The sequence below is a fragment of the Ambystoma mexicanum genome, chromosome 9 (assembly GCF_040938575.1).
Source record: "Ambystoma mexicanum isolate Mex_15411 chromosome 9, UKY_AmexF1_1, whole genome shotgun sequence".
Classification (NCBI taxonomy): Eukaryota; Metazoa; Chordata; class Amphibia; order Caudata; family Ambystomatidae; genus Ambystoma; species Ambystoma mexicanum.
Window position 1 is genome coordinate 1,044,228,549 of NC_090931.1, and position 27,340 is coordinate 1,044,255,888.

The following is a 27,340-nucleotide window of genomic DNA, read 5'->3' on the forward strand; positions in this document are numbered from 1 at the left end:
GGTCTCTCATCCACATTGCTGGGCCAAGCCCCACAGCCAATCATCCAGAAGGGCATGCAGGCAGTCAATCAACCAATCAGGTACACAGTGCATTCAGGCCATCCTCCTCCCTCTCAGACACTCACAACAAGGAATGTAGATTGGGACAAGTACCCAGCCATTCAGCACCACACACTGCATTCATGCCAGTTTCGGGCAGGGCTGTCTCAGTCTTTGTCTTACATACTAGAAACCAGACATCCACACCAAGAAGTGCATGTTGGTCACACACTCCATTCACCCAGGTCCCACCCACAGGCATACCCACAACATACAATCACTGGGAAGGCTCCAGCCAGTCTGGCCTGGACTTCACAACAACACCATATATGGAACCTCCACCCAACAGCCAGTCAGGGGGAAGGGACAGAGTAAGGGCTTCCCAGGATTTTGTGAAAACAAGGTAACAGGCAATAGAAAGCAAGAGGCCACAGGGGCCCTCTTGTCTCCTATCAGGCATCAACTGATTCCAATGGCAGGGCCTGGGTATCCCCAAAATGGAGGATACTCAGAGCACCTGTCAAATTCAGCATGGAGCTGCCACCAGCCCATACCCTGATCTGTGGGCCACAAACAGGTGCCCAAAAACATTCACTAGGGGCACAGGTTTGTATCCCCACCCATGGGTGCCATAAGAGTATGCCATGGGTCTGTACACCAAACCAAAAATAGGAACAGCTGCACTGCCAGGAGTCCCACATGGACTCCTGGGCAGAAAACAATACAGAACACAAATGAAAAAGGACTACAGGACAAGGACAGGAAGGCCCTGTCCCTCCAATGCATTTCCAGCATCACAATGGGCAGGTCATGTGAGTCGATATGGGAGTGGAGTGGGCAGTGGCACAGGTCAAATAGTAGTGTGGACAGGGAGTACACCTGCAGGGCCCTGTAGGAAATATGGGGCAGAGGGAATAGAAGGGTGTCAGTAAGGAGAAGACATCACAGTCAGTGAGGCAAGTGTTGAGAACCAAAATACACAAAGTACAAATGCACAGAATCTCTATAGTTTATGGTGCAATCCAGAAATGGATGACACATAATGGGATGTGCTTGAATGGCGATAAAACTGAGCTCCTGATCTTTGGCTCCTCGCAAGCCCCTGCCAAGCTTCAGGTCCAATATGTTGGCTTTGATATTGACAATCATCATATCAAATTTGTTAACAGAGAAAAAAACCTTGGGGATAACTCTTGAGCTATCCCTGAGTATATCGACCCACATTAACACAGTTATAGGCAAGACCCAATACCACGTTAGATTGCTGAGATTGATGAAGCCATATATTTCTGAAACTAACTGTTTCACGCTTGTCCATGCTATTATAATGCCCAGAAGTGATTATTGTAGCACCTTATTGGTCGAGGCAAATACGGGCTGTTTAAGAATACTTCAAGTGCTGCAAAATGACGCAGTCCGGATAGTGAAGAACATACCCCGGAACACAATAGGGAGGTACATTGGCTCCCTGTTAAAGCCAGAATCCATTTGAAAGCCCTTACAATTGTCCACAAATGTATCTATGGCCAAGACCCTCAGTATATTAAAGGTTGTGTTACTGTACAAAAGTCTGCCAGAGTAACTCAGTCCGCTGATAACATGAGGCTGATCTGCCCCAAGAGCAAGCGGGTCAAAGGGAATGGTTGTTCATTCCTGGTGCAAGCTGCCCGGGAATAGAATACACTTCTGCCTGCTTTACGCACCATGAATGAAGCCCTTAAATGTAGGAAACAATTGAAAACTGCTTTGTTTGAATGATAATCCCCATTTCTGGCTATGACCTCTTCTTTTGATGCGCCCTGACGCCTGCCGGGTCCGGCGCTATATAAATAAAATAAATGATAAACAGAGAATGCATGTACATCTAGAATGTGGAAAAACAAGGGGGTGGTCCAAAGGGCACGACAAAGACTGATATGTTTTGGATATTTCTCCTCTGTGAAAGATAGTGAGCTAAAAACTCTGGGTAAGGCTCTCGTAACGGGGACTAATGTCCGGCAGAGGGATTCCCAGGACCCTCCTTGTTTTTGCATAGTTAATGTAACTTTGGGTCTCACCCTATGTTACTAGGGGAATCCAAATGTGGACCCCTTGCTCACTATTTTTAGAGAGGCACAGCTCCACACTACTGATGAGTTCCAACCAGATTGAAACACCTGTCTGGGGTTGCTGTTGGTACTCTTGTTCGGTGCTGGGCTGCCCCAGGGCAGGACAATGACTGATATGTTTTGGATATTTTTCCTTTGTGAAAGATAGTGAGCTAAAGACTCCAGGTAAGGCTCTCGTAATCAGGACTAATGTCGGGTAGAGGAACTCCTAGGACACCCCCCCTTGTTATTCGCATCTAAAATGTGGGAAATACTGCCATTGGCTCAAGTGTGACAAGTGCTGCACAATCCTTTCCTTTTTTGTCATCAATTGTGTAAGTGCATCTTCCAAAACAATGCACACGCATCAATGGAAGTGCACATAAACACACATGCATGTGCACAGACACACATCTGCAATGACATTTACTGTGACTGAATGATTACACCGCCAGCTACCAAATATGTGGAATGCATGCAAAGACTGTGGTCACCAATAATACAGACATAACACAAGAGGCAGTGCACATCCTTACCTGCTGACAGAGCTGGCCTAATGTGATTCCCTCATGACCGCCACCGGAAACAGTACCTCCATATTTGTGAAAGGAGGGCTAGTGCCTGGCAGAGGGCATGGGGACTAGGGATGTGAAACCGTGCAGGGCGGTCCTCGCATGGAGTGCAGCCACTGGATGAATCAGGAGCACTGCAACAACACGGGACATTGTATTTCACCAGTCATAGTTACTAATTATGCACACAGCACATATGTGTTAATATTCCATCAACCCATTCTTACCTGAACATGCCATCCTGACGTCCTCAAGGCAACCATGGCAGTTGACTCCAATGTGCATGGCTGCATGTTCACTACTGCACTAATTCGTTTAAGAGGGCAACGGCACATCTCTCAAGGAAAGAACGAATACATGAAAATGAGTCATTCTTGGATTGGGCAAAGTAACAACACATGTCTCCATCCTGGACAGGGGTATTGAAAAATAAGAAAAAAAAGGGTCCATCCTGATCAAGGGGGAAAAAAAAAATCAGGCCACACCAGTCACAAAAAAGAAAATGTCCACCCTGGTCTGGAGGAAGGAAATCAACCCTGACGTGGTTATAGGGAGGGTACATGTCAATATCCAAATTATCAAAAATAAAAAATTCTTTCTATGGGCTCATGAACATCATGGAAACAGTTGTTCAGTAGGTGTGGGTGTAATGGGTCCCCCATCCTGCGGTTGACCTGCTGGTGGTTGTGTTTGTGGTGGTGGATCCAACCCATGCAGTGCCAAGCCCTGGTCTTTATTGGCCATGGACAGCCATGACACAGATGCATGCATGCACCAGCACCCCAATGACAGTGAGGTCTTCGTGCGCTTCCCCACGAATGGCCACAGAGTCTTTATGCAAACTCACTTGTGATGCATCAAGTTGCTGGGACAGTGTCTGCCTCCCTCATGGAGATGTGCTCTTGTGATAGAGAGTTCATAATGCACTGCAGTCCTCAACTCCTCCATCTCATGCCTTAAGGCCTCTCTATGTGCCCGAGCATCTGCATGCAGGAACTCCTGCAGACATCTCAGATCTGCCCGTCAGCACTTGATATTGGCATCGTCACCCAGTCCTGGGAGCGGCATGAGGACTGCATGACCTGCAACTGTTGCACTTCCTGCATGTCATGTTCCTGTCCATTTGATCCATACCCTCTGGGTACACCGTTCTTTCATCAACAGCTATTTGTTTTACTTTTTTTTTACAAACATATTTCGCCGAAAAACACATAGTAAAATATAGGGGTGTGAGGGCATATAAAGGGTTGGGCGGTCGGGAACAGTAAAAAAAAGATAGAGGAAGAGGGATTGGGGGGGAACCACCGCCCAAAATAAACAAGAACAATTTTCGATGGTTTTATTTGGCAAAAATGTTTCGTAGAAAAACTGTTGAAAAAATATCTGCCGATGAAATGACATAGAACTGCCCTCTGCAATTCTGCCCAACACATTGTGATGTTGGATGGCGGCACACAACATTTGCTGCTCCCACGCTGACTCACCAGCCTGCACACATCCACCGCATGTGCAGGGCCCATGGCGGCCTGATGCAAGGAACCATGCCCATTGCTGCAGTGCCCCTGTCATTGGCAGCAGGTCTGCAACCTTCCATTGTACATCAGCCCCAGAACCTGATGCCAACTCATGGGAGGGTGGCCTTGCAGCCATAAACACTGCAGATGTGGGTCCCACCCCTGACTGGCCTTGTGAGACCAGCTTCACAGCTGCAGCCTCAATGGCCCCATCTGATCTGCCCGTTGGGACACTCACCTTCTCCCTCTGTGAGGCAAACACATATGGTTCTGTATCCAAATCAGCTGAGTGAGAAGAGTCCGAAGAGGCTGCAGCATGACTGATGATCGTCTGTAGCACCGGTGGGTTTTCATGGCGAACAACACCACAGCCTCCACTGGTGGTTTTACGTACCAACGCTTCTTCTTGCTCCTCCTCCTCCTCCTCCTCCTCCTCCTCCTCCCCTGCATCCGGTGCATCCTCATCTGAACATGGACAGAATGACATTGCATCAAAGTGCAGACATGAGAGAAGGGGTAGGGGTGCACAGACCTGTTTAGTCTCCTACCGAGTGGGAGAATATTTAAATATTTCAATTAAAGACAGGATTGTACTAGTTTTGTATAAAATATATAAAGGTGTTTCAGGTGCAAAGGGGCTTGTAGCGTCACAAGGCCACTTAGGACAGGGAAAATAGCACAAAAAACAAAACCATGTATTGCTAAGCAGTGGCCCCAGATGAACTCCTAAGGGGACACACATCCCTGTTTTAGTTAGTGTAGTTGCAAGAGCATTCACTACACTGATGCTTCAGATAAGTCTTTACTCGAGAGCTTTCATGAATTCGGTATATTTAGTAGAAACTGCAAAAACGCATAATTTTCATATTTGTGATTATACACAAGCAAATCACATAGATATTTATTTTCAACACAATAAATCATTTAAACGAAACACAAATTAAATGTCAGCACTTAAAAAATGATCAGTGCCAAAATCCAATAGGTACATTAGAACATATGTTTAAATTCACAGTGTTTACAACATTCACACTGCAGTACAATAGTTCAGCCATCAAATAGCTCCTATATGCTGTTACAATAGCCGACGCGTTTCCGATTCAAAATCCATCTTCAGGGTGTGAGCTATATGCTCATATCTGGTACATTTCATGTGTGGAACCCTACACTGTAATAGAGACATAAGTGTTCCGTATCTAGTGTTATAAAAAGGAATTCACAAATATCACAAAGGTAATCTACCAGTGACTAACCTCCACGTTCCTAAGGCTGGAACCAGAGACCATGAAACCTGAAGGGGTTAATAAATACAATGTAGAGAATGTCAAAGTGACAAGGAAAGCTTCTAAGAGTAAAGTACTACTAATTACAGGACTCACCCAGTCGTCAAAATGTGCTCAAGCAACACTTGGTACAGGAAGTATGCGGTCCGCAAAGGAAGCCCTGGAAAATGAAAGTGTGCGGGGACAGAAGCATTAGTCAGTGCCCTCGAAATCAATCGCATAACTGTACACACAAATATGACCGCTCCACGTAGGAAGCGCAATTCTTACGATAACACTCGTTAAAAGTACACGACATGCACCAGTCTTAAATGCCAGTCCAAAAGCATCACTAATATATCAATCATAGCAAACATGACTACGAATAGAGTTCCTAATATATGTGCCGAACAGTAATTAATGCGTGACATCAACATTGCATACGTGCACGCGTACCCCCGGACAGACGAGGGAGCTGCTTTGCAGTCATGATATCTAAGTAAACTGAGTGATAGAGTTATAATGGCAGGACACACAAGCATCTGACACCATGATTTCCCACACTATGAGCTGTACGCCACGGATGTATGGCTTTTGCTGACATTAGGCACCCCCCCACACTGATTCCTGTCCATGCTGTCAGTAGACACATTGACGTAAGAAAGTGGCATACACATTTACTGGTGGTCCAATGCAAATGTCATGTCAGCACACAACCCAGGGACAAGTACTGCACATGCAGCATTGTAATGCTGAAGGCCATCACATGGCATCAGTCAACCACCCAAGTCCACAGATAATGCCACCATCAAAACCTGACACAATCCAAGATTTCAGCTGAGAAGTGGACAACTATGTCCAGTCAATACACACATGTATACTGTTCAACCATTTTGCACCATCACTACATATGCTGCTTGCCTGAGATGGTAAACTGTCCAATCCTTTGAAAAGTACTCCTGTGGCTGCATTGGACACCGCATACATGTATTCCCTCACCATTGGCATCCATCCGCCCAACATCACAACCACTGCCACATGTCACCTTAATGCAATCATGCACCCAGACCGGGACAGCATGGCCCATTGCACAGTTTTGCAGAGAGTAGTCCATGTAAAATGAACGTGATATGTGTGCAGCAAAGATGTGTCCACTGTCAAAATCACAAACCTCTCTATGCAGAGCTCGCTGTGTTTGACAGCAAAGTGACCACATACTTCACTGTTACTGTGTCACATCAATGTCAACACCAGGTCCCCCAGCACCCTGTGTGTGGCTCCACGTTGGCGTGAGTCCCCTGCTGTATGCCTAGCAGAAGTCAGGTATATGAATTGTAGACATTGTGTGTGATGACAGTGCCATTCACATGACATTGTCATTTGAAGCGTCAGTCGATGACTGGCCATGAGTGAGTGACCAATAGTCATTGACTGTCATTTTGTATGACACTGTCAGGCAACAGCCACTCTCATCTCATACAATGCAAACTGCTAATGCACATCATGGGTGTATGTTGAGCACCATATTTGTCCTTGCCATGTGCGGCCACACAACTTGGTATCCCCTTGCACCAGCACTATGCCAATAGTGCCTTAAATAGTAAAGTGGGAACGTTGACACATGCATCTACCACGAGTGTGCCATACTGTACACAATATCTATGGCAAGCATCAATCAAGGAGTTGTCAAATGCAATACTCCACTGTAACACTTACCCTTGCTACACCGCCACTACATGGGATTCACTGGCTGCAGGCCAGCACTGAGTAGGGATGCAGATGCCAGCAATATCAGTAGAAGCATGGCCCTGCTCTTTTTGCCATGCCCCACCCGTGATGCTGAGGAGGACTGCATAGGGGTAGTGTCAGAGGTGAGGGGAGCTGGTGGGTGATGTGTGCACTTCCTGGGGTAGTGTCAGAGGTGAGGGGAGCTGGTGGTTGATGTGGGGACCTGAGGGGCTGCCTGGGGGTAGTGTTGGAGGTGAGCGGGGCTGCTGGGTGATGTGTGGACTGCCTGGGGGTAGTGTCTGAGGTGAAGGGGGCTTGTGGGTGGTGTCAGGTCTACCATGGGAGAGTGTCAGAGGTGAATGGGGCTGGTGGGTGGTTTCAGGACTGCCTGTGGATAGTGTCAGAGGTGAGTGGGCTGGTGGGTGGTGTGTGTGGACGTGAGGGGCTGCCTGGGGGTAGTGTTGGAGGTGAGGGGGGCTGGTGGGGGTGGTATGTGGACTGCCTTGGGGGTAATGTCAGAGGTGGTTGGTGGGTGGTGTGGGGACCTGAGGGGCTGCATGGGGATAGTGTCTGAGATGCGGGGGGCTGGTGGGTGGTGTGTGGACTGCCTGGGGGTTGTGTCAGAGGTGAGGGCGGTTGGTGGGTGGTGAAGGGACCCGAGAGGCTGCCTGGGGTTAGTGCTGGAGGTGAGGGGGGCTGGTGGGTGATGTGAGGACCTGAGGGGCCGGCTGTAAGTAGTGTCAGAGGTGAGGGGGGCTGCTGGGTGGTGTCTCAGCTTCAGCAGGCTGCTGTGCAACTGGTGTATGTTTGGGTCCATTGGGAGTAGGGTGGACGGTTTGCAGGTTCGCAGGGGTGCAACCATTACTTACGTGGGACCTCGCATAGAGTAGCTGGGGTGCTGACTTTACTTATGTGGGTCCTCGCACAGATTAGCTGAGGTACAGCCTTTACTTATGTGGGACCTCACACAGTTTAGCTGGGGTGCAGCCCAGTGCTCCAGATAAGATTTGGAAGTTTGGAGTAAAATGATTTTTCACAGAGTATAAATATAAGTTCAATTGCCAATGGGAGTATTTTGTATATGTGAATAAAAAATGTTTAACTGGAAGACAAAAACATGTTTTCTTTGCACCTAATTATTCATACACATTAAAAGTACATGTTTACTTCTTCTGAACAGCCAGTAATAATACCAGTTTCTTCCTGTGATACTACGTGCAAAACTGTCCAAAAAAAATCCATTGAGCTGCGTGGGTGAAAGCAGGGCCACAATGCTCTACATATGTCTGTTTACTATTTTTGTTGGGAGTATTTGCACTCCCTATTTTTTGTTGTAGTTGAATATTTGCCTATTTTTAGGGAGTAAAATCGGCCGATGCACCCCTTAATCGGAGGGCTGGTGCAGCCTTTACTTACGTGGGACCTGGGACCTCTCGCAGAGTAGCTGGGATGCAGCCTTTACTTACGTGGGACCTCTCGCAGAGTAGCTGGGGTGCAGCCTTTACTTATGTGGTGCCTCGCACAGTTTAGCTGGGGTGCAGCCTTTACTTACGTGGGACCATGCATAGAGTACTTGGGGAGCAGCCTTTACTTATGTGGGATCTCGTGCAGAGTAGCTGGGGTGCAGCATTTACTTACGTGGGGCCTCTCGCAGAGTAGCTGGGGGGCAGCCTTTACTTACGTGGGACCTCTCGCTGAGTAGCTGGGGTGCAGCCTTTACTTACGTGGGATCTCTCGCAGAGTAGCTGGGGTTCAGCCTTTACTTACGTGGGACCTCTCGCAGAGTAGCTAGGGTGCAGCCTTTACTTATGTGGTGCCTCGCGCAGTTTAGCTGGGGTGCAGCCTTTACTTACGTGGGACCATGCACAGAGTACTTGGGGAGCAACCTTTACTTACGTGGGATCTCGTGCAGTTTAGCTGGGGCACAGCCTTAACTTACTGGGGAGCTTGCACATTGTTGCTGGGTGCTGAATTTCACGCAGTCTTTGCAGGATCAATGAGCACTTTTACATTAATCAGGCACATAGTCTCATGGGATCACATTTGACAGTTAAGTGTATTTAGAATGGTTACAATGGGTGTTGTTCCCTTGGAGGACTCCGAGCAGATTTCTGTGTGTGTAAAATAGCTCAGTGGGTTGTTGGTGTTTCCGTAAAAAGGTATATGTAACATGACATAGAATTTACTGCGGCATTATGAAAACATTTCAGTGCGTGTTATGTTACACTACATTTCCTTAATAGCACAATGTACTAAATTTAAGTCACAGTGGCTAGGACCAGTCTTTAATCATTTCTAATGCAGTAAAACGAATACCTATCACGTGCTCAATGGTTGCACCTTGAATAACAAGAGATAAACCAGTTTGCAAAAAGCCCTATCACTAATCGTATCCCGCAGACGTGCGCACTTTCTGTAGAATTACATGTTCATATGCACATGTGATTAACACTTCTCTCCTTTGTTTCTCTTGCAGAGCCCTGAGTTTCTAGAACTCGAAAAATGCAAACTCAAATCCAAAGAGTCCCTCTCGAGTGGGGTGCAGCTAAACACAACATCAGAGGACAACTTGGCTTCATTTTTAGAGCACGAACAGGAAGTGTGCTTAGAGTTTAGGCCACGACATTGTAAAACGTACCTTGACCCAATCAGGCACCCTTCCCTGCCAGGCTCTTCCATAAGCCCCAGAGGAATGCTCGGCCTTCATCGGCACGTGTCCGATCCTGGGCTTCCGGGCAAATAGTAATGATTTTATACTATAACTTCAAATAATATGTAAGTGCTTTAATGGCTGTTTCCCTCTTTGTATCTGATTCCTCTATACTTGACTCAGGGGCTACACGGATACCATTATGCAAAGTACTGTATATTTTCTTAAATTTGAAGCTTATACAGCAAAGTTGGGCAGTTACGCTGTAAATATATTTAAGAACGGTATGTTCACAATGTAAAAAAAAAAACTGCCAGCATCACGAGGCACCTTATATTTTTTAGTTCTTTTTATAAACACAAGCATGTTACAAAGAAAATCAAATCACCGTGTGTTGCATGCATGAGGATTGCTAGGTGCTGCTTGCACTGAGGCGCGATATCCGGGTTCAGTGGCAAAGCGAGTAGAAAGAAGTACGAGGCTTTAGAGTACTAACATATTTTAGAATGCATTGGGGCCTCCCCAACTGGAATGAGTCAGGGTCTTCCCACGTAGAATATGTTGGTGCAGGGAGTATGCCCACCCTGCTAGTTATGTATTTATTTATTTCCTCCTCAACGACTAAAAAAAAAATGCATCTTCCTTCATTTGAGCATTTGAAAGGCAGCTGCTTTTCTGTAGTGTTTCTGTTTTGCCAGCAGCAGGAAGAAATGGAGTCAACATTCTGCTTTGAAATAAACGTATTGTATGTTCGACTTGGGCTGGCTGTACAGCTTGAAATCCGCGATAGTTGGCGAGGAAAAAAACGGTTGTTTTAAATAAATAAATAAAAAAAGATTGTTCTTGGTTCTTCAGAAAAAATGACACGAGCCTTATTGCTGGGGAGCTGTTTCCTTTGGGGAAAAAAAAAAACAAAAGACGCTGAACATTATTGAGAAATCAGGACGCCAACGTGTTCGCAAGCAAAGTTGTATGCAATAAAAGCAATGTCAGCACGGCATGAACAGCGCCGTGCCGCTTGCATAATCATGGCCACGAACAAGCATTTCTCGGCCTAAGCGGCCCCATTGTTTGCAATATTTCCTTTTCTCAATTGTTCCATGCAAAGCTACATTTATGTTGAAAACGTGTAGCTGTTCAGCATTTCAACTACAGATGTAACCAGTAGCGAAACTTCACTTATTTCCAAAGTCGACAAAACGAAGCATCGGAAAATGGGTCTCTTGGCCTTTAAAATCAATATTCTTAGATTTTATTTTATTAAAATATTCTTCTCCTTTGAACACTGTGTGTGGTCTTTTTTCTCTACCAATGTTGTCAATGGTGTGCTCCCTAGGTCTGCTCTTAGGTTGGCTCGTGTGATTTCTTTAACAAAAACAAGCTCATTTAATTTTTAAATAGAAATTCTCATTTATGTGTAATGCCATACTGTTTGTTCATGAAGTAAGTATAGTGGTATTACTGCCAAGCAGAGGCGATGCTAGAGGAGGAGGAGGGGGGCTGAGGGGGCTATAGCCCCGGGTCTTTTGGTTCTAGCCCCGGATAAAAGCTCAGGGACTACGACTAAAATGCTAGCTAGCCCCGAGTCCTGACAGTCCTGACATAAGCGTAGCCCGGACCTTTTCCAGACATAGCAACACCGCTGCTGCCAAGGCTAATTGTGGGGCAAGGGAAAGCCAGGCAGTTGTCTAGCCTAAGGCAACACCAGCAGGGAGGTCGTTGTCTTTCCCTTTAAGCAGCAAATGGGGCCCAACTGCGAGGGCCCACTCGTCTACGTCCCTTGGAGCTTGATTACTCTGTCATTAAGAAACAGAACAGGGATATTCATTTCAATATGTACACACATGTGGAAACCTCTCTACTCACAACGAACATGGCTCAAATAATCTGTTCTGTGGGATGAATTCCACTCAGGTGGGTCTACAACTACGTTTTTGCTCACTCTACATTTCTGTAGCGATATATTTAGAGACTACCCTTAACATGGGGAGTTCATTCACCCCACCCAATTAAAGCACCACACACTATATCATTTGTCTGAGTCAGTCTAGCCCTGTCTATGAGTCGTATAGAGCCACAGAGATCCCTTCTCTATGAATCGTATAGAGCCACAGAGATCCCTTCTCCTGTGCCACCAATAAGCCAAGGACCAGAGCGGGGTACAGAAAGAATATATATATATATATATAAATATAAAATAATGGGTTCAATGAATATTTGCACCAAATGATTACACACACCACCTTCTCTGTTGCACAAAACAAAGCTTCAATACAAAACTCACTTTTTGGGACTTCACGTTTGGGTCTCGTACATGGTGCACAGACAAATAAACAGTACAACCCGCCTGTCCCAAAAAAACACCAGGATGTCAAAATTCAACAATACCGTGGAACATTACAAGATCATGAGCCTTAGCATTGATCGGTTTAGATTTAAACCGACTGCAACCTTTTTCTGTTTTCAAAAGCAATTTTACACAAGCATCGCTTTGTATATTTAATTTCCCTGCGCACTTGAAATTGCTAGCAGTTTTGAAAGCACAACAGACTTTTGATAATACTTTGGATTCAGAGAACCCTTATTCCTTTGCCCCTATGCAATACAGAATCTCTTCTACCAGGAGTCCCTTTCTCCCTCTCTTTAGAGAGTGTACATTTCAATTAGGGACCTCACTTCATTTCGTTTAGCAAGACACCTCTCGGACCAAACACCAAAACCCCTGACATTCAGTGCACATTTATCACCCCTCTGCTTTAAGGCCAGGTCTGAGGAATGGTGAACAATTAGGGATTTTGTTTTTAGACAATGGGCCTCATTACAAGGTTGTCGGTCCGGAAACAACGGTACCGGTAAGCTTGCCGGTACTGTTGTTTCTGGACCAGCAAACTATGAGTCTGCGTGCGGGTGCCTTTCCGCCTGCCCGGTGTGACGTGGCGGGCGAAACGGCACCCCTTCGCAGGACTAGACGGATGCACCAGCACTATTCATGAATGATGGCTGTGCATCCGGCCTCCCCATTCCCATTGAGTCCAATGGGACTCAAATGGGAATGGGGAGTAATATTTTCCAGCGCCCGGGAATGGGCAATTACCGGGTCCACCAGGGCTATAATGCCCCGGTAATTGCCCATTCCCGGGCGCCGGAAAAATCATGACTCCGGCACGGCTACCGCCACGGTCAAAATGAGGCCCCATGTCACCCCTTCACTTGAACCATTACGGTGCGACTTATGATTCTTCAGAAAATGAACAAACTATGATTGTCCATTTAAATTATTGGGAATCTTCAAACATATATGCAGATCCTGACTTTCATTTCACATTTAAATATCATTTCTCCTCGGAGCATCTTATCCAGTCTCTGCTGCTCCGTTGTTGACAGTAACCTGCAATTACCCCATCAGCCTTTCTTCTCTCAGGGCTAATGGCCATAGTATTGCTTATCTCAAATAATAGATCCCAATAGCATTCCTTCTTGGTCACTGCTGGAGTGTTCCGATCAGAAACTGAGCCCTTCCCAGGAAACAGAAACTTAAAGACATGCCTCTAGAAATAGAGAAGAATTTGTGGTGTATTACCTTGTAGTTGCGCCTACAGTTATCAAGAGTTTAGGTAAATCTTTGAGTAATGAGCAGAGACACAACCAAGATATAGGTTCGTATTTATTAGATATATTGTTAACTTCACAATGGATATCTGTTTGTGTTGCTCTTATTCTTGAAAATGCTTGCAGTCCTTTTCGCACTGAATTTTTATCAAATGTCCTTTGAGAAGTCTTTCAGTAACCTTGAATTCCTTTTTTAAGACTTGGCAGTATTGTAGATATATTGTTAACTTCACAGTGAATAGCTATTCATGTTGCTCTTATTCTGAAGAGTCCTTGCAGTCCTTTGCACACTGAGTTTATGTCGAGTGTCCTTTAAGGAGCCTTTCAGTAGACTTGATAGCTTATTAAAGTCTTGGCAGTGTTACATAATATGATTCTTGGAGCGTTAGGCTGAGATTCTTATTAGCATGCTGGTTCCCACAACATGCTTATTCCCTCAACACGTGTTTCCCCAGTATGTAGATACTGGTTCTTCAGGAGGGTATGAAAGGATAGATCAGTGGGTTCATTGGTGGGTAGTAAACCTGGTTGCTAATCAAAAGAGAGAAAAGAGAAAATGCAAAAAGGGTTAATCAATATTCATAATTGGATTGAAATTGCAAGTTGGTGTGCTCCGCTGGGGTGGTACCATCTATTTAAGAAATATGCGGCTGAACAGTTACTGATACAAAGCATACTAATTGGATGGAGTATTACTTTGTATGAGGACTTAATGCACAAATGAGGCTACTAATGCAATTGCTGCGGTACGTTTGCAATAGAGAACAACGAGAAAAGGATAAAGTGTTAAGTAATTTTGCCCAAACTTAATTATCCGAGATGCTTGGTGGCATGCTGTTTCCCTTAATACGCTGTTGCTAGCGGGTGGCCCTCGTTTCAGTCACACAATGTTTAATCATGTTGTGGCGCGGTGCACTCAAGTGCAAGGTTGATATAAATTTAAGTGCAAGGGAGTATTAGTCTTGCAGTTGCAGTAAAGAGCTGGGTTTTTTCACTAATTTCTAATGAGCTTACCTTTCAAATTTTCGTTGGCGAATCGAATTTGAAACGCCTCACAGTTTGCACATCAAAGGTTGCAGTTTGCTCCGATAATTAGGAGTACCTAATAAATTGGATGACATAAATGGTGTGAACCCGTGAGTTAAGGTTCTGGCGGGGACGTTTATGCTTGTACGCGGCGTGTATTATGTTTAGGCATAAGCTTGAACCTCATAATAAGTACAGTAAGCTTACCTTAGTGAAATGGTCGAGAGGTGTAGAATGAGCGAACGCCGGTATGATAGCTGAGGGTGTGCTGCTAGTTCACGATGATGCAATTGTCCATTCGCGTTTATGGACATTTAAATAACGCGATGACATAGCACGTTGCGTAAACGCATATGTAGAGCGCTGTGGTTGGTTGAGATCTGTAACGTGCGTGGTGCCATTTTGGATTGGGGTTGGAATGAGCTTTTAACATAGGACAATTGTGAATGTGCATTCACTTTAGGTATTATTTTAATAATATGTGTTAGTTACTGATAACCAAATATTTTAGTTGCGTTTGCATAATCCTTGTTTAAATTAAAGATAATTGCACGTGGGCCGTGCTTGTTGTATAGCCAGTATGGTGAATGAGTAAAGAGACCCTAAGTGAGTGTTGAAAGGGTCCAGATAGATTTGGATTTAATTAAGAAATGGAGAAATAGAGATATGTACAATGAAAGGTGTTGCCTGCAATCTGATCCTAGGAAATGAAAGGTGCATAATAGAGTAAAGGTTTGCAATACCGGGAAGTGAAATATCCCAATTGTGCAGATGAGGTCTATGTTTGTCTAATTATGTAGTTAATAGTTTAATGTTAATAACTCGTGTTGTTGGTAAAGACAATAATAAGATCAGTGGTGATATTAGAGAAAATGGACCAGCTCATTATCCGAGTTGAGGCCGGTATGGCAGCAGTCCATTAGACAGATCCACTTTGCTTCTTGTTGGCGAAGTAGTCGCTCCCGGTTGCCCCCTCTAGGGGGTGAGTTGACCTTTTGGATCCCAAAACTTTTTATTGATTCAATTTGTTGTAATGGATGTGTGGTGAAGAAATGAAGAGCCAATGGTGATGTCATGTCTTTGTTCCTAATGCTGCGAATATGTTCTGAAATCCGAGTTTTAAGTTTTCTGATTGTGCTTCTTATGTTACCTAACAATAAGGTAATACACCACAAATTCTTCTCTACATTCTCAAACATTGGGCAACCTCAATGCCGTATTACCATGCAGCCCCAGCTACATCGCCATTAGATTGAAATAAGCTTACATTAGTGAGCTCACTTTGAGATTGTCAACAGGTTGCAAAACTTCCAAATAAATGCCTCTAGAAATAGACACTTACTATTTGTAAAGGTTTGTTTGTTTGTTTGTTAAATTTCCTTGGGCACATGAGACTTTTTAATACAATTGCATCTTGCTGCAACTTGTTAATTTTCTCATCATGATATGTTCCTTATGGGAAGGGACATTTGAATTCAATGTGTTCATTATTTCAGCTGCAAAATTAACCCACTTCCATGATCGCAGTTTCTGTGTGTTTGCAAATGCCATGCTCTCCATGCAGAATACGTCTTGGATTTCCTTGGCTTTATCAGATACATGCAAGGCCCAATAAGTAAGTGGATTCCACTCTATTTGAATAAAGAGTATAAGGATTTCTCCTAAACTGTGTGACAGATACAAATGAAATACTGCCTTTTCAGTTTGGCAGTCATCTGGGCATGTTTTCAATGCCCTGCAATTTTTAGGCCCAACGTGGCTAACTGCAGTTTCCTTCTTTTTGGGTAAAATATTTCCCACATTTCACAGAGAAATATCCATTCGCATATTAGTCTGATACCACCCACAAGGGCAGTAGAGCACTGCATTCCGATGCAAATCTCCTTAGAACAAAAGTGCCACCCAGAACCCCAGTCATGCCTTTCAGCCTTGTTGGGTGGCATTTGTGAGGTGAAGTTCCTTGCCGAAACTGCCCGAGTCATTCAGCATGTTATTGTGTCCATGCCGACGACACGCAGTTAATGATATGCTTCCATTCAGCTGACAAATATTGTGTTGCCTATTTCCGAGCATGTTCCAGATGGACATCTGGATGACCAGTAATAAACTCGAAGTTAATGCCATAAACATGAGAATCTGTTTGTCAGAGTAGCAAATAATACTAATCTATGGGAAGCCAAGATCTGACGTAACGAAGGTCATCCCTTACCAGTATCGAAAGACAGAAACCTAGGGGCATGATTGACTTCTCCCTTCCTTCAGGACCCCATCTGGCAGCTTTGAACAAACCACCTTAAGTTCACTAGACAAATCTAGATATCTTCAATGCATGAGGCTCACTCTGAGATCAGTTATTAAGCTCCAGTCCTCTTTTTAGCACTATGGGCCTCATCAGGGTTTGGGTGGAGCAGTACAAATGCACCGGTAATGCTATTACTGCTGCATTACTGCTCCGCACAATCCTGAGTTTGGGTGGAAAGAGACAGGGTTTACCTCCTAGCATTTTGCTGGAGGTAAAAACCTCCCACTTCCACCCATTTTCAGAGCTATTACCGCTGACATATTAGCGCTTAAAAGTCCCATAGAGTCCTATGGACTCAGAGTAAATATGGATTAACAGCACCACCGCAACTCAGGATCAGGCATAAATTGCACCGGACCGAGTTGCAGTAACGCTAATACCGTTGGACGGTATCCCGGTGGATTTACTGCCAGGATCCTGCCCAACTCGTGATGAGGCCCTTTGACACCACAACGTGGCAGCAGGAGGTGCTCTAAAAGAGACCATTATCATAAATAAGTATGGCATACTATAAGCAAGGTAAAGCCTCACATGCCCAGGTGACACTCTCATATGCCAGGTTCATCATAAAATGCATTATCCAATGCCAGGTAAAGCCCCATATTGTAGGTCTAGTGTAGATGGGAGGCCCAATCTGACCGTCATGCCCCCCACACGACTCAACACGAAGGCAGAGAAATGACAGATGTGCCTCACTTTTAGGCCCATCAATGCAATCATTAATGTATCGCAGGTGTGAGAAGCGTTATTCTCTCAGACAGCCATTCAGACCATACACAGTTGATGAATTTGACGACATGGAAATTGCATCGATCGAGCAAGTCGACTGAGTGCCAAGCCAGAAATCAATGACATCATCACTGACATTACGAAGTAGCTGCATTATACATGAAGTACCTATTCATCCATTTATGAAGATTACACAAACATGTACTATATGTCATTGCATATAGGCACGAAGCACATGCTTATGACCCATGTAGGTAGAGGACGGACACACATACATATTTCTTCATATCTATATCGTTCGCCAAAGCTGAAACCGCAAGATGGAAAGAGTTTATATATTTAGAGTGCACATGCTTGACTGCCACTAATACAGAGAAGCCATAAGGAATGGTATGGAAGCTATAAATCTCTGAAATTAGTGACAGAGCAGAGACAGGCTTTGGGTACATGGAAAAGCTGACATGATCTCCGCAGCCAGCGGCGAGCAAAAACAAGGCACCCAGCCATGGACAAGTGGAGGTGGTAAGGTTACAGCTACCAAGAAAATGAGCCACCTGCGGAAAATCAGCCTAAAATCCTCATAATTACAAGCTGCTCGATTTTCGTGGTCTCAAAACACGTGACCCAGCCGAACAGGAAAATGCCCATTCAACCAAGGTAGACAAAGAGGACTGTTCTCATCAAACCAAAGGGGAAAAGCTACAAGTGTTGCACACAAACCTCCAACTGAATACACTCTACCAGACTTAGGTGATCAGAGATGACAACATTAGGGAACACTTCGCACTTCCACGATAATACCCATAGCCTTGAAAAGTTACACTCAGTCTGGTAACTGCCCAGGGTCCTAGAGATGGGAGGACACGTTCTGCCCAATCCAGGATCACCTTTCTCGTGGGGATATAATTTGTTGCAAGGGCCAATGGTCTCTCTGCAACCCTGCAACATTGTAGATTGATACTGGTAGAGGTAGTCTTAAGAGGAGCCACTAGATATGGCTATGCAATTGTAGAACTAACCCGTTTATATCTTCTATAAGTATCCTACCCAAACTGACCAATGTAAATGTGCGATATGTTTCTGGGATGGAACCTGGATTTGTGACGTCATATTGAGATGGAACCGGGTGGCACATGCTTAGAAAATGAGAGAAGATACTTGATTTTCTGGTGGGATCCCTGTAATTTTGTTTGCTAATAAAAGACAGTGGGCCTCATTACAAGTCCAGCGGTAACCCTGCCGGTGCTGCCGGCGGGTTGCCGCCAGACTTGTAATATTTACCGGCCCCTGGCTTGCCTGAATCACTGGGGGATTACGACCCTGGAGATCCGGGAAGTCAGGAGTGGGTAATTTGTTAATCCCCATTCCCATTTCAGTCCCTTAGGGCTCAATGGGAATGGGGATGACGGAAGCACCTGCACCATTAACCGGTAGCATTGCTGGCACTGTTGTTACTGGACCGCACACTCGTAATGAGGCCCAGTAACTTTGCCCCATGGCTGAGTCTTCCGTTCTTGTGGCGGGGAGTCTTTGATGGACCCAAGTGTTCTCTGCTGATAATTGGGGCAACTGCTAGAGTGCCCCGGCCACACCTGTACACTAGTCATCAAATGGGAGGAGCAGTGTTGCATGTTCCAGGGTGGTCTTTAAAGTGTTTTCATTCATTATCAGTAAGTCAAGATTTGAGTTGGTGAACAGCCTACTTGAACTAGTGGAATAATCTACAATTAATAAGGAATAATAATGAATATTCTCTGTAGCACAGTGTTGAGTATAGGATACCACAAAGTGATGATGTTCTGGTGTTCCTAACACCTTGAGGTGATGCATACAGTACACGTAAAAGTCTCAATCCAAACCATGACAAGTCCCTGTTCCTCCAGGGATGCTCCAGTCCATAACAAAGCCCAAAGCTGTTGTTCAATAGAAAAGTCCAACTTAATATTAACAAGTTCTTTAGCCCCTGGAATAACGGTAAACTTATAAAAGATGTGTTTGGCCAACACAAGAATCCCCAAACCTAATCTAGCAATGTCTATCCCTGGTCTAAAAATAAACAGAAACAATGGTTATCTGGTAAGCCTCCTCCTGGAAGAACTGCCCCTCCATGACCTTTCAGTTTCTTCTACAGATATCATCAGTCTTTTTCTCTTCTCCAGACCTCTCCAGTGCCATTCACATTTGCTAGACTTCTCCAAAGACTTTCCCTTTCTTATCTGGACCTCTTTGGGGTCCTTCTCTTTTCTATAACTCGTCAGTACTTCTCCTTCTTCAGACCTCTTCACAGTCTTTTCCATTCTTTAGACACTTCCAAGCTCTCTCGGTTTCTTCTCCGTACTCGGTTTTCTCATAGGCCAGAGTACCTCTTTTCCCTGCTCTGATTCCTTTACCTCCCCCACACAAACACTTGTTCCTTCTACATGCAAAAATAATTCCCTTGTCAACGTCCTTGTTAGGCAGCCAATATTATTACATTCCTGGCAGGGGTCTCCAATTTCAGGATATCCTTCAACTCATGGCCCTCTCGAAACAAAACCCAGTTCTCAGGTCTTCTGCCTTCTTCCAGGTGCCTGGGATAGAAGCTTGCAGTGGGGACTATCTTCTGCACACCACTGGTCCTAATCGTGTGATTTCTGCCAAGGAGCTGGCAGAGCTATGCTTAAAAGGTAGCAGTCTTGCGCCTTCTCAAGTGTGCAGTAAGTAGCATGTCCGCTTCCACCTGATTTGTGTCCTGTACTGGCTTGTCTGGCTCCTTTTTAAACATCTAGGCTTTGGGTGTATATAGTCATTTGGCCTGGGATTGATCTGTCTTTCAGTAAGAGCCGTCTTGCATCTTTCGATTGGCGTTTATTTATGACTGCGTACTTATGACTTCATTTGACCAACACTATCCTGCTCGCACATTAACACATTCCTGTCCCCGTCCTCAACCTTGGATCACCTCTGATATTCAGGCACTCAAAACAAACATGCTCAGTGACCTGTGATGCTGGTGCAAATTATGTGCACTTTCCCTACTCATAGCCTACAAAAAATCCCTTGCTACAATAACCTTTTTACTGGACTCTGGCAAATCCTCCTACTTCACAAACATAATTTCCTTCCTTTACAATCGCCCTCGCAATCCTTCATCTACTCTCCAATCTTTGGTCACACCTCCTGAGCCATAGACCAATTGGCTCCTCCCTTTCTGCTAATGACTTTGCTCACTACCTTTCCTTTACCATTTTTTAAAGTTAATATTGCTCCCACAGTCCTTGTCGTTCTCCTTCCTAGCCCTACTTCTGTCCACCACCTCGCCCCATTATCTCTCGTATGCTTGACTACTTCTCCCCTAAATCTCCTTTTGAATTAGCACCCATACTTCACATTGCCAACTAATCTTGCACTGCTATCAACCCTTTTGCTCCCGTAACGATCAAAGACTTAGGCCCCCATTTCAGTTTCACCCTTATCCCGCCGGTAATACTAGCGGGATACCGACAAAAATGCCTTAGCATCTCCCCCGCCCAATATCACAGTATCACCAGGATATTACAGGCAATGGAAGCGCAGGTAAGTTCCCATTCTGTGGAGTCCATTAGGACTCCAGGGGATGGGATTGCCAGAATCACCGGCACTGGTACTACCGGTGTTGGTGATTCTGGCAATTATTTGCCGGTAGGGGCCTGAACTCCCAGCAGGTCTGGCCTGCCGGTAGTTCACTGCCCCTACTGGAAAACTTGTGTTTCCCCAGCTCGGAAACAATGTTGATGCGGGAAAAACCAGCATTTTCTCTGGCATTTCTTCCAGACTGGGAAAGTTATAATGACTCCCTTAGTCTCAATCACTTGCCCTGATCTCTCTGAGCTCTTTAACCTCTGCTGGACTCTTCCCCGCATCCTTTATATCAGCAACTGTCTTACCCCTTCTGAAGAAACCCTCTGCAAACTATCACCCAGTTTCTCTCTTTTCCCATTATTTAAAAGTCCTTGAGTGGGTGGTCTTTAAGCAGATCGCTAAGTACCATGAGGATAATGGCCTTGGAGAACCACTTCAATCTGGCGTCCATAGTAAACACTACACCGAGGCTAAACTCATGCCTGTCTCCAACTTTCTCTCTAATGTTCACCACTCAAACCTCTCTTCTATACTCATCCTTTTGGACCTTTCTGGCCCTTTTGACACTGTCGACCACTCCCCACGCTTCTCCTCATTTGTCAGGACCTTTGGCTTTGCAACTCTGCTTTTCCCTAGATCTCCACCTACCTGGAAGTTCCACCCTTTAAAATCTCTTAGAACTCGCAACCTTCTAACCCCACCCCTCTTCCTGCTGGTGTCTCCAAGGATCAGTCCTTGGACCGCTGCTCTTCACCCTCTAACACTTCTGCCCTAGGAAAACCTATCTAATCCATTGGCTTGCTAATGATACTCACATATTTTTCGTCTTTTCCTCCTTCAGCCAAGCCATCTCAGAACAGATTATGAACTGTCTCGCTGCCATTGGTCACTAGGTGGCTCTCCCCTGCCTTGTGCTGAATTCTTCAAAAATTGAAGCCATCTTTCTCCCAGCTTCCAATGTCATCTCTCCTCTCCCCTCTCCTATCTCCTTCCCATCTGACCGTTTTGCTCCCTCATACAAGGCTTGCAATCTTGTGCTCCACTTTGATAGTGACTTAAAACTGCAAAAATGCTCACTACTACTGCCTCTCCTGCACATATTAACCACATAAACATTCAGAAAATGTGTCCCCTTTTACTAGCCACTCTACAAAAACTCTAATCTTCGCTCTTTTGCTCAACAAACCGGACTACTGCTCAAGCCAACTACTTGGCTTTCCTTGCTACTCGATCCTTCCTCTAGACAGTCCTCCACTTTGCTACCCACCCACTCTATGATCACCCAGATTCTCCGCAAATTCTACCTACCAAGAATATGCTCTTTTGCTCACCATGTACAACCGCTCTCTTTTCAAACTCCTTCTCGTATTCTACAAAGCTATCAATGATTTTGCACCTCAGTATGTGGCCGACTGTATCTCAGTTTACTCACCATCTCGTTCCCCCCGATTCTCCTCTGCACTCAATCTCCCCTTCCCATATCCTCAATGCTCAATGTGTCTCCTATAGCTTCCGCTCTTTCTCCCTCCTGGCCGTAAGAATCAACACCAGCTCAACTGTGGTTCTCTTCAAAGCTTGGCTGGAACTTCACTTACATGGTAAAGAGGGAGCTCCTCTTCTCTCCCCATTCTCCCCATCTGACCCCACCACTGCCTCCATTGAAGCTTAATGTAATTTTGCATATTGAATTAGTACTCCTCTTTAGTTGAATCATTTGTCCGCTTTGGTTAATGTTATCTTTATAAGTGACCTATTTTGTCACATACAGTTTGTTTCTGTTTGTCGTTTTGTCCCTGGGAAATGTCTTAATTTTGTACACCATCATAACCTGCCTCACTACTTGTTCTCATCTTCATGCTATTGTACATGCACCCTTCCTCAGAATACTTCTAATAACTGTAAATCTATTACTGTAAGTAATGTCTGTCCTTCAAAACAATTCAAAGGCAAATTGTTAGTCTTCTTGTATTGGGTAAGTGATAAAGTGCCTCTGTTATTCTGACCTGCTGGTTTTGCAACTTCAAATATGCACCATTTTGGAAATCCTTGTGACTGTATTTGTGGTCCTTCAGCGTTCCTCGAATGAGGTGCTCCCCGGCTGTAGTGCTTCACGGCGCAAACATTTTCAGCGTTCCTGCGTGACAGTTTTATTAACCACTCACGGTTAGGGATTGATTTCTCTCCACAATCTGGCCTGCTTGGAAACAGGATCTCATTGGGCTTGGAAATCCTGCTCCATCCAACCTCTCAGTGGCACATCCGGTAGAGGATGGACCACCCCAGTTTGCTGTTGCTCAACCCCCACATTACAAAAGATAGTGAGTCTATTTCACTCACCACACCAGCCTCATATAGTAGTGCTCACCTACCTGTACAGAAAGGGAAACACCAGGTTGAAGGCAAAGGGGCTTGTAGTGGCAAGTGGGTCTGGCAATGAAGTGATGCCACTGTTGGAGAGACAAATAGCAATATTCTTCTTCCCACTAGCATCGAACATCTGTCACCCACTGCCTTGAAAACATCTCTTAGCAGAGCTTCTCATGAAACAGTCTACTGAGTTACTTATTTACTGACTTACTGGTTTTCATCCTGTTAGGGGAACAGAGTTGGCATTGGTGGGCTGGAGAGATGCATTTCTACAAATCCTGGATGAGGCCAAGTAGGTGTCCTAATTATTCTTGATCTATCCACAGCATTTGACACTGCGGACCATACCATTCTGATACAACAGGTCAAAGATGTCTTTCAGGTATCGAAAAAGTCTGCTGATTGGATTCACTCATTTATTTTCACAGAACATCTTGCCTTGTATACCATCTCCACTCAATCCTCTTTGTGGAGGCAACGGGTAATTCAAAACTCTGCTGCCCGCATTGTTACTAATACCGCTAAGCAAGCCCATATAGTTCCTAAACTTCACAGGCTACTGGTGAAGGCAAGTTTTGACTTGGAGCTCTTAACATAAGCTCACAAAGACCTTTGTGGTTTATTCAGAATCACTGGAAATGGCATTCCTCTGTGAGGCCTCTGAGATCTGTCTCATGTTACACCATGATCAAAAAATCTTTTTATATTCTCCAAAGGATGAGGTAGCTCCTGTGCAATGCTAGGTGCAAAAATCTGGAACTCGCTCCTAGAAGCTACCTACTGCATTAGCGACCTGATGACTTCCAGAAACAAATTAAACCTGCCTTATTTTAGCCGCACCCAGTGGCTTCTTTCTTAGTCTTGGGGCCTTTACTGCTGCGTGCTTAGATACCTCTGGGCAGTAGCAACTCTTCTCAACCATTTACGTTACTAGTAATGTGATAAAAGATAGCCTAACATTGATGTAAGTAACAAACAGCACAGGGGGGAAGTGGAAACCTAATGCCGCTGTTTAGTTTTGGCTGGAAGAGGGCAAAGCCAAGGGTGGACAAAATGATCCATCATGTAGTGTGAGCTTTCAGATCTGTGTTAGGATACAGCAGTGGTTTGGTTTGCTATTTCCTTAATGTTGAGCATGCATACAGCCACAGTTTGCCTGACTATAAAATGGCATTGTCAGGCAATCCATTATGTGAGGGTATGATCCCCTGAGTCCAACCCCTACGTAACAAAATGTCTCTCTCTCTGGGCTTTTTTAACCAAGCAACTGTCTCTCAAAACTCACAGTCCTTGAAACTTTTAAGGGATCCAGTCCACTTATTTGTAGTGATGAGTGCGGAATAGCATGTCTGGGTCCTGGGGTTTCACTTTTCTGACACCCTCCTTCATTTTGGATCAACACCTATTGCCACCTGGGAGGGGTTGGCCATCATACCCCTTCCCATTGAACCACCACCCATCTTCTCCTGGGAGTGGTTAGTCGTCATTGTAGATGATGGTAGTTCCCTAGGGGTATTGCAACTATATTGACTTCTATCAAATGCGGGTCCCATTTGTATTGTCATGTGCCCTTTGGCTCGTCTCACTTGCACATTGGCCCTGTTGGCTTGGCCATTGGTGGCTTCTTACTTTGGACATCTCTACCATCCTGAATGGCCTTTCGTCTGTTTCATGATTTTGCTCTCTCTTATCCAACTCCAACCTTTCCCTCTTTGCTGGAGTCCCCTACTGGATCCTCTTTGTGGGACTCAGTGCTGGGTTTGGAACACTGGCTCAGTGCATTCTCTTGGGCCAAGCAAAGCCAATGTGCAAACTCTTTAAGATTTGTTCCCATAACTATGGTTTCAGGGAAGCTGAGCATTATTGCAGCATCTATTGGTATTTTGGTACCTGTTAAGATGGATTTCTGAACTCTGACCTGGAGGGGCAGAGGTTCAGAAGGCCAGCCTAGTTTCTTGCAACAGGGTAACCTCTGGACAAGCCAGACCAATCAGGGTAGCGATGGCGGCTGTCAAGACTAAGGGCCTCATTACACGTTGTGCAGTAAAAATCGCAAATTACCGCCATGGCGCTATTAAAGTGTCCGCACTCGCAAGAGGGTGCTAATAGCGTACCATTACGAGTACGTGGACACAAGAATAGTGCCATGCTGGTAATGACACCACCGCCATGCCGTTAAAGGCCCCAAAAAGTCCCTTACCGGCATCCACGAAAATGCAGATAGCACCTCCGCCCTCACGCTACATGCAAACAGCGGTGACCGTTAAATAGCGGAACCGGAAATAGCGTCATCGCACAGGAACGGGAAAGAGCACGGCGGCCATCTTTAAAAACACAATCCATTGCCATCCTCTCCCCCCTGGACCTGTTCTGAGTAGTGTGCAATAGGAAATCCACAGGGACACCCTTGACATGCATAAGGCTGTAAAAAAAAACTACCGACCGGCTGAGGAAGGAAAAATTCACCACGGAGGAGCTAATGATGCTAACCCAGACCCTTGCTGCCAATGATGCCGTGGTCTTTGCCAGCGACATGCGTCGGGAGACACTAATCAGAAAGAAGGCAATCTGGGCTGATGTTGCCTTGAAAGTCAGTGCTGTGGGCACAACCACCCGCAATGTGCGTGAGTGCAGAAAGCGGTGGGATGATCTCCGCCTACGTGTTAGAAGTATCCTATCAGCAAACCACAACATTGCCACATCAGGTGGATCTGATTCCCCTATTAAATTGAAGGAATGGGAAGAGACCTGTGCCAACCTCATTGGAGTGGAATCCATAGAGGGAGTCAGGACGATGGAGCATGGCGTGGCAACCACTTCAGATGGAGGTGAGTCTACACATGAAAGTATGCAATGTGAATCTACTGGTCCCCCATATGTGAGGCCAGAATCACCTCATGAATGGCCAAACATCCACAGATGCATTCAACCCTGGCTATGTCAGTGTCAAACCCAAACACACACACATGCACACATCACCAGAGACAAGTGCCACACACAACCATGCATGGATGAGCCACTGAACTGACACATCACCTGCATCCTTAACAATGAAGTCTAAATGCCCACAACTGCATTATTGATGTATACTGCATTAAGTACATATAACCGTAACCAATGCCATCCCCCTCTTTGTCCCCGACAGGCTCACATACAGACAGTGAGGATGCTGGCACTGCATCTCAGGCACCCCCCGTGAGTAAGAAATCAAGGACACAGGACACAGAGGACACCCCCACAACATCTAGGGGCAAAGGTAGAAGGGTCCACATGCAGAGTGGCAAACATCGGTGGAGCGCCACTGCCAAGACGCAAGTGTCCACACCACCAACAACTGCCCCACCTCCGGAGGTGAACCCACCACCACCGATCCCAGCCACGGAGGGCCCACCCTCAGCTGCAGCTAGTTCCGCAGGAGAGGCGGCAGCCACTGCACCACTCTCTGATGTGGAGGATATGACCGCTTTCCACATGGAGATGCACACCCCAACCCCCCCTGGAACCCCTGAGGCATCACCACAGCAGACACCTGGGTCTAGTGTCACTGGCAAGGACAATGTGGGAGGTTTTAGTAGCCCTCCGGTGGCTTCACCTGTTCACCTGGTTGCATCCGAGGGCACAGCAGCCACACCACCAGAACGCAACACTGCCCTAGACCTGGCCAGCATCAGCCAGTGGCAACATGAAATAACTGTGCTGGTTGGGCAGCATGTGGAGGAGGCTGCCCGTCTCAGGGCTGAGATTGCAGAGACAGCAAAGCACTCCAGGGAGGGGATGGAGGCCTGTACAGACAGGCTGTGGGGGGAGATTGTCCGACTTAGGGAGGTCCTCACACGGATAGCGGACGCAATGGAC

The 27,340-nt window shown here is 45.6% G+C and overlaps 1 protein-coding gene across 4 annotated transcripts in view; it reads left to right on the forward strand.

The window, feature by feature from the left end:
* The window catches only part of KCNH7 (potassium voltage-gated channel subfamily H member 7), a 2,172,707-nt gene extending 2,161,572 nt beyond the window's left edge, over window positions 1-11,135 (forward strand). For all 4 annotated transcript variants that reach the window (XM_069616318.1, XM_069616315.1, XM_069616317.1 and 1 more), the window contains one exon: window positions 9,679-11,135. In XM_069616318.1, coding sequence (XP_069472419.1) covers window positions 9,679-9,945 — 267 coding nt within the window. In that variant the 3' untranslated portion in view covers window positions 9,946-11,135. The remainder of the gene's footprint in view (window positions 1-9,678) is intronic.
* The last annotated feature ends 16,205 nt before the right edge of the window (window positions 11,136-27,340 follow it).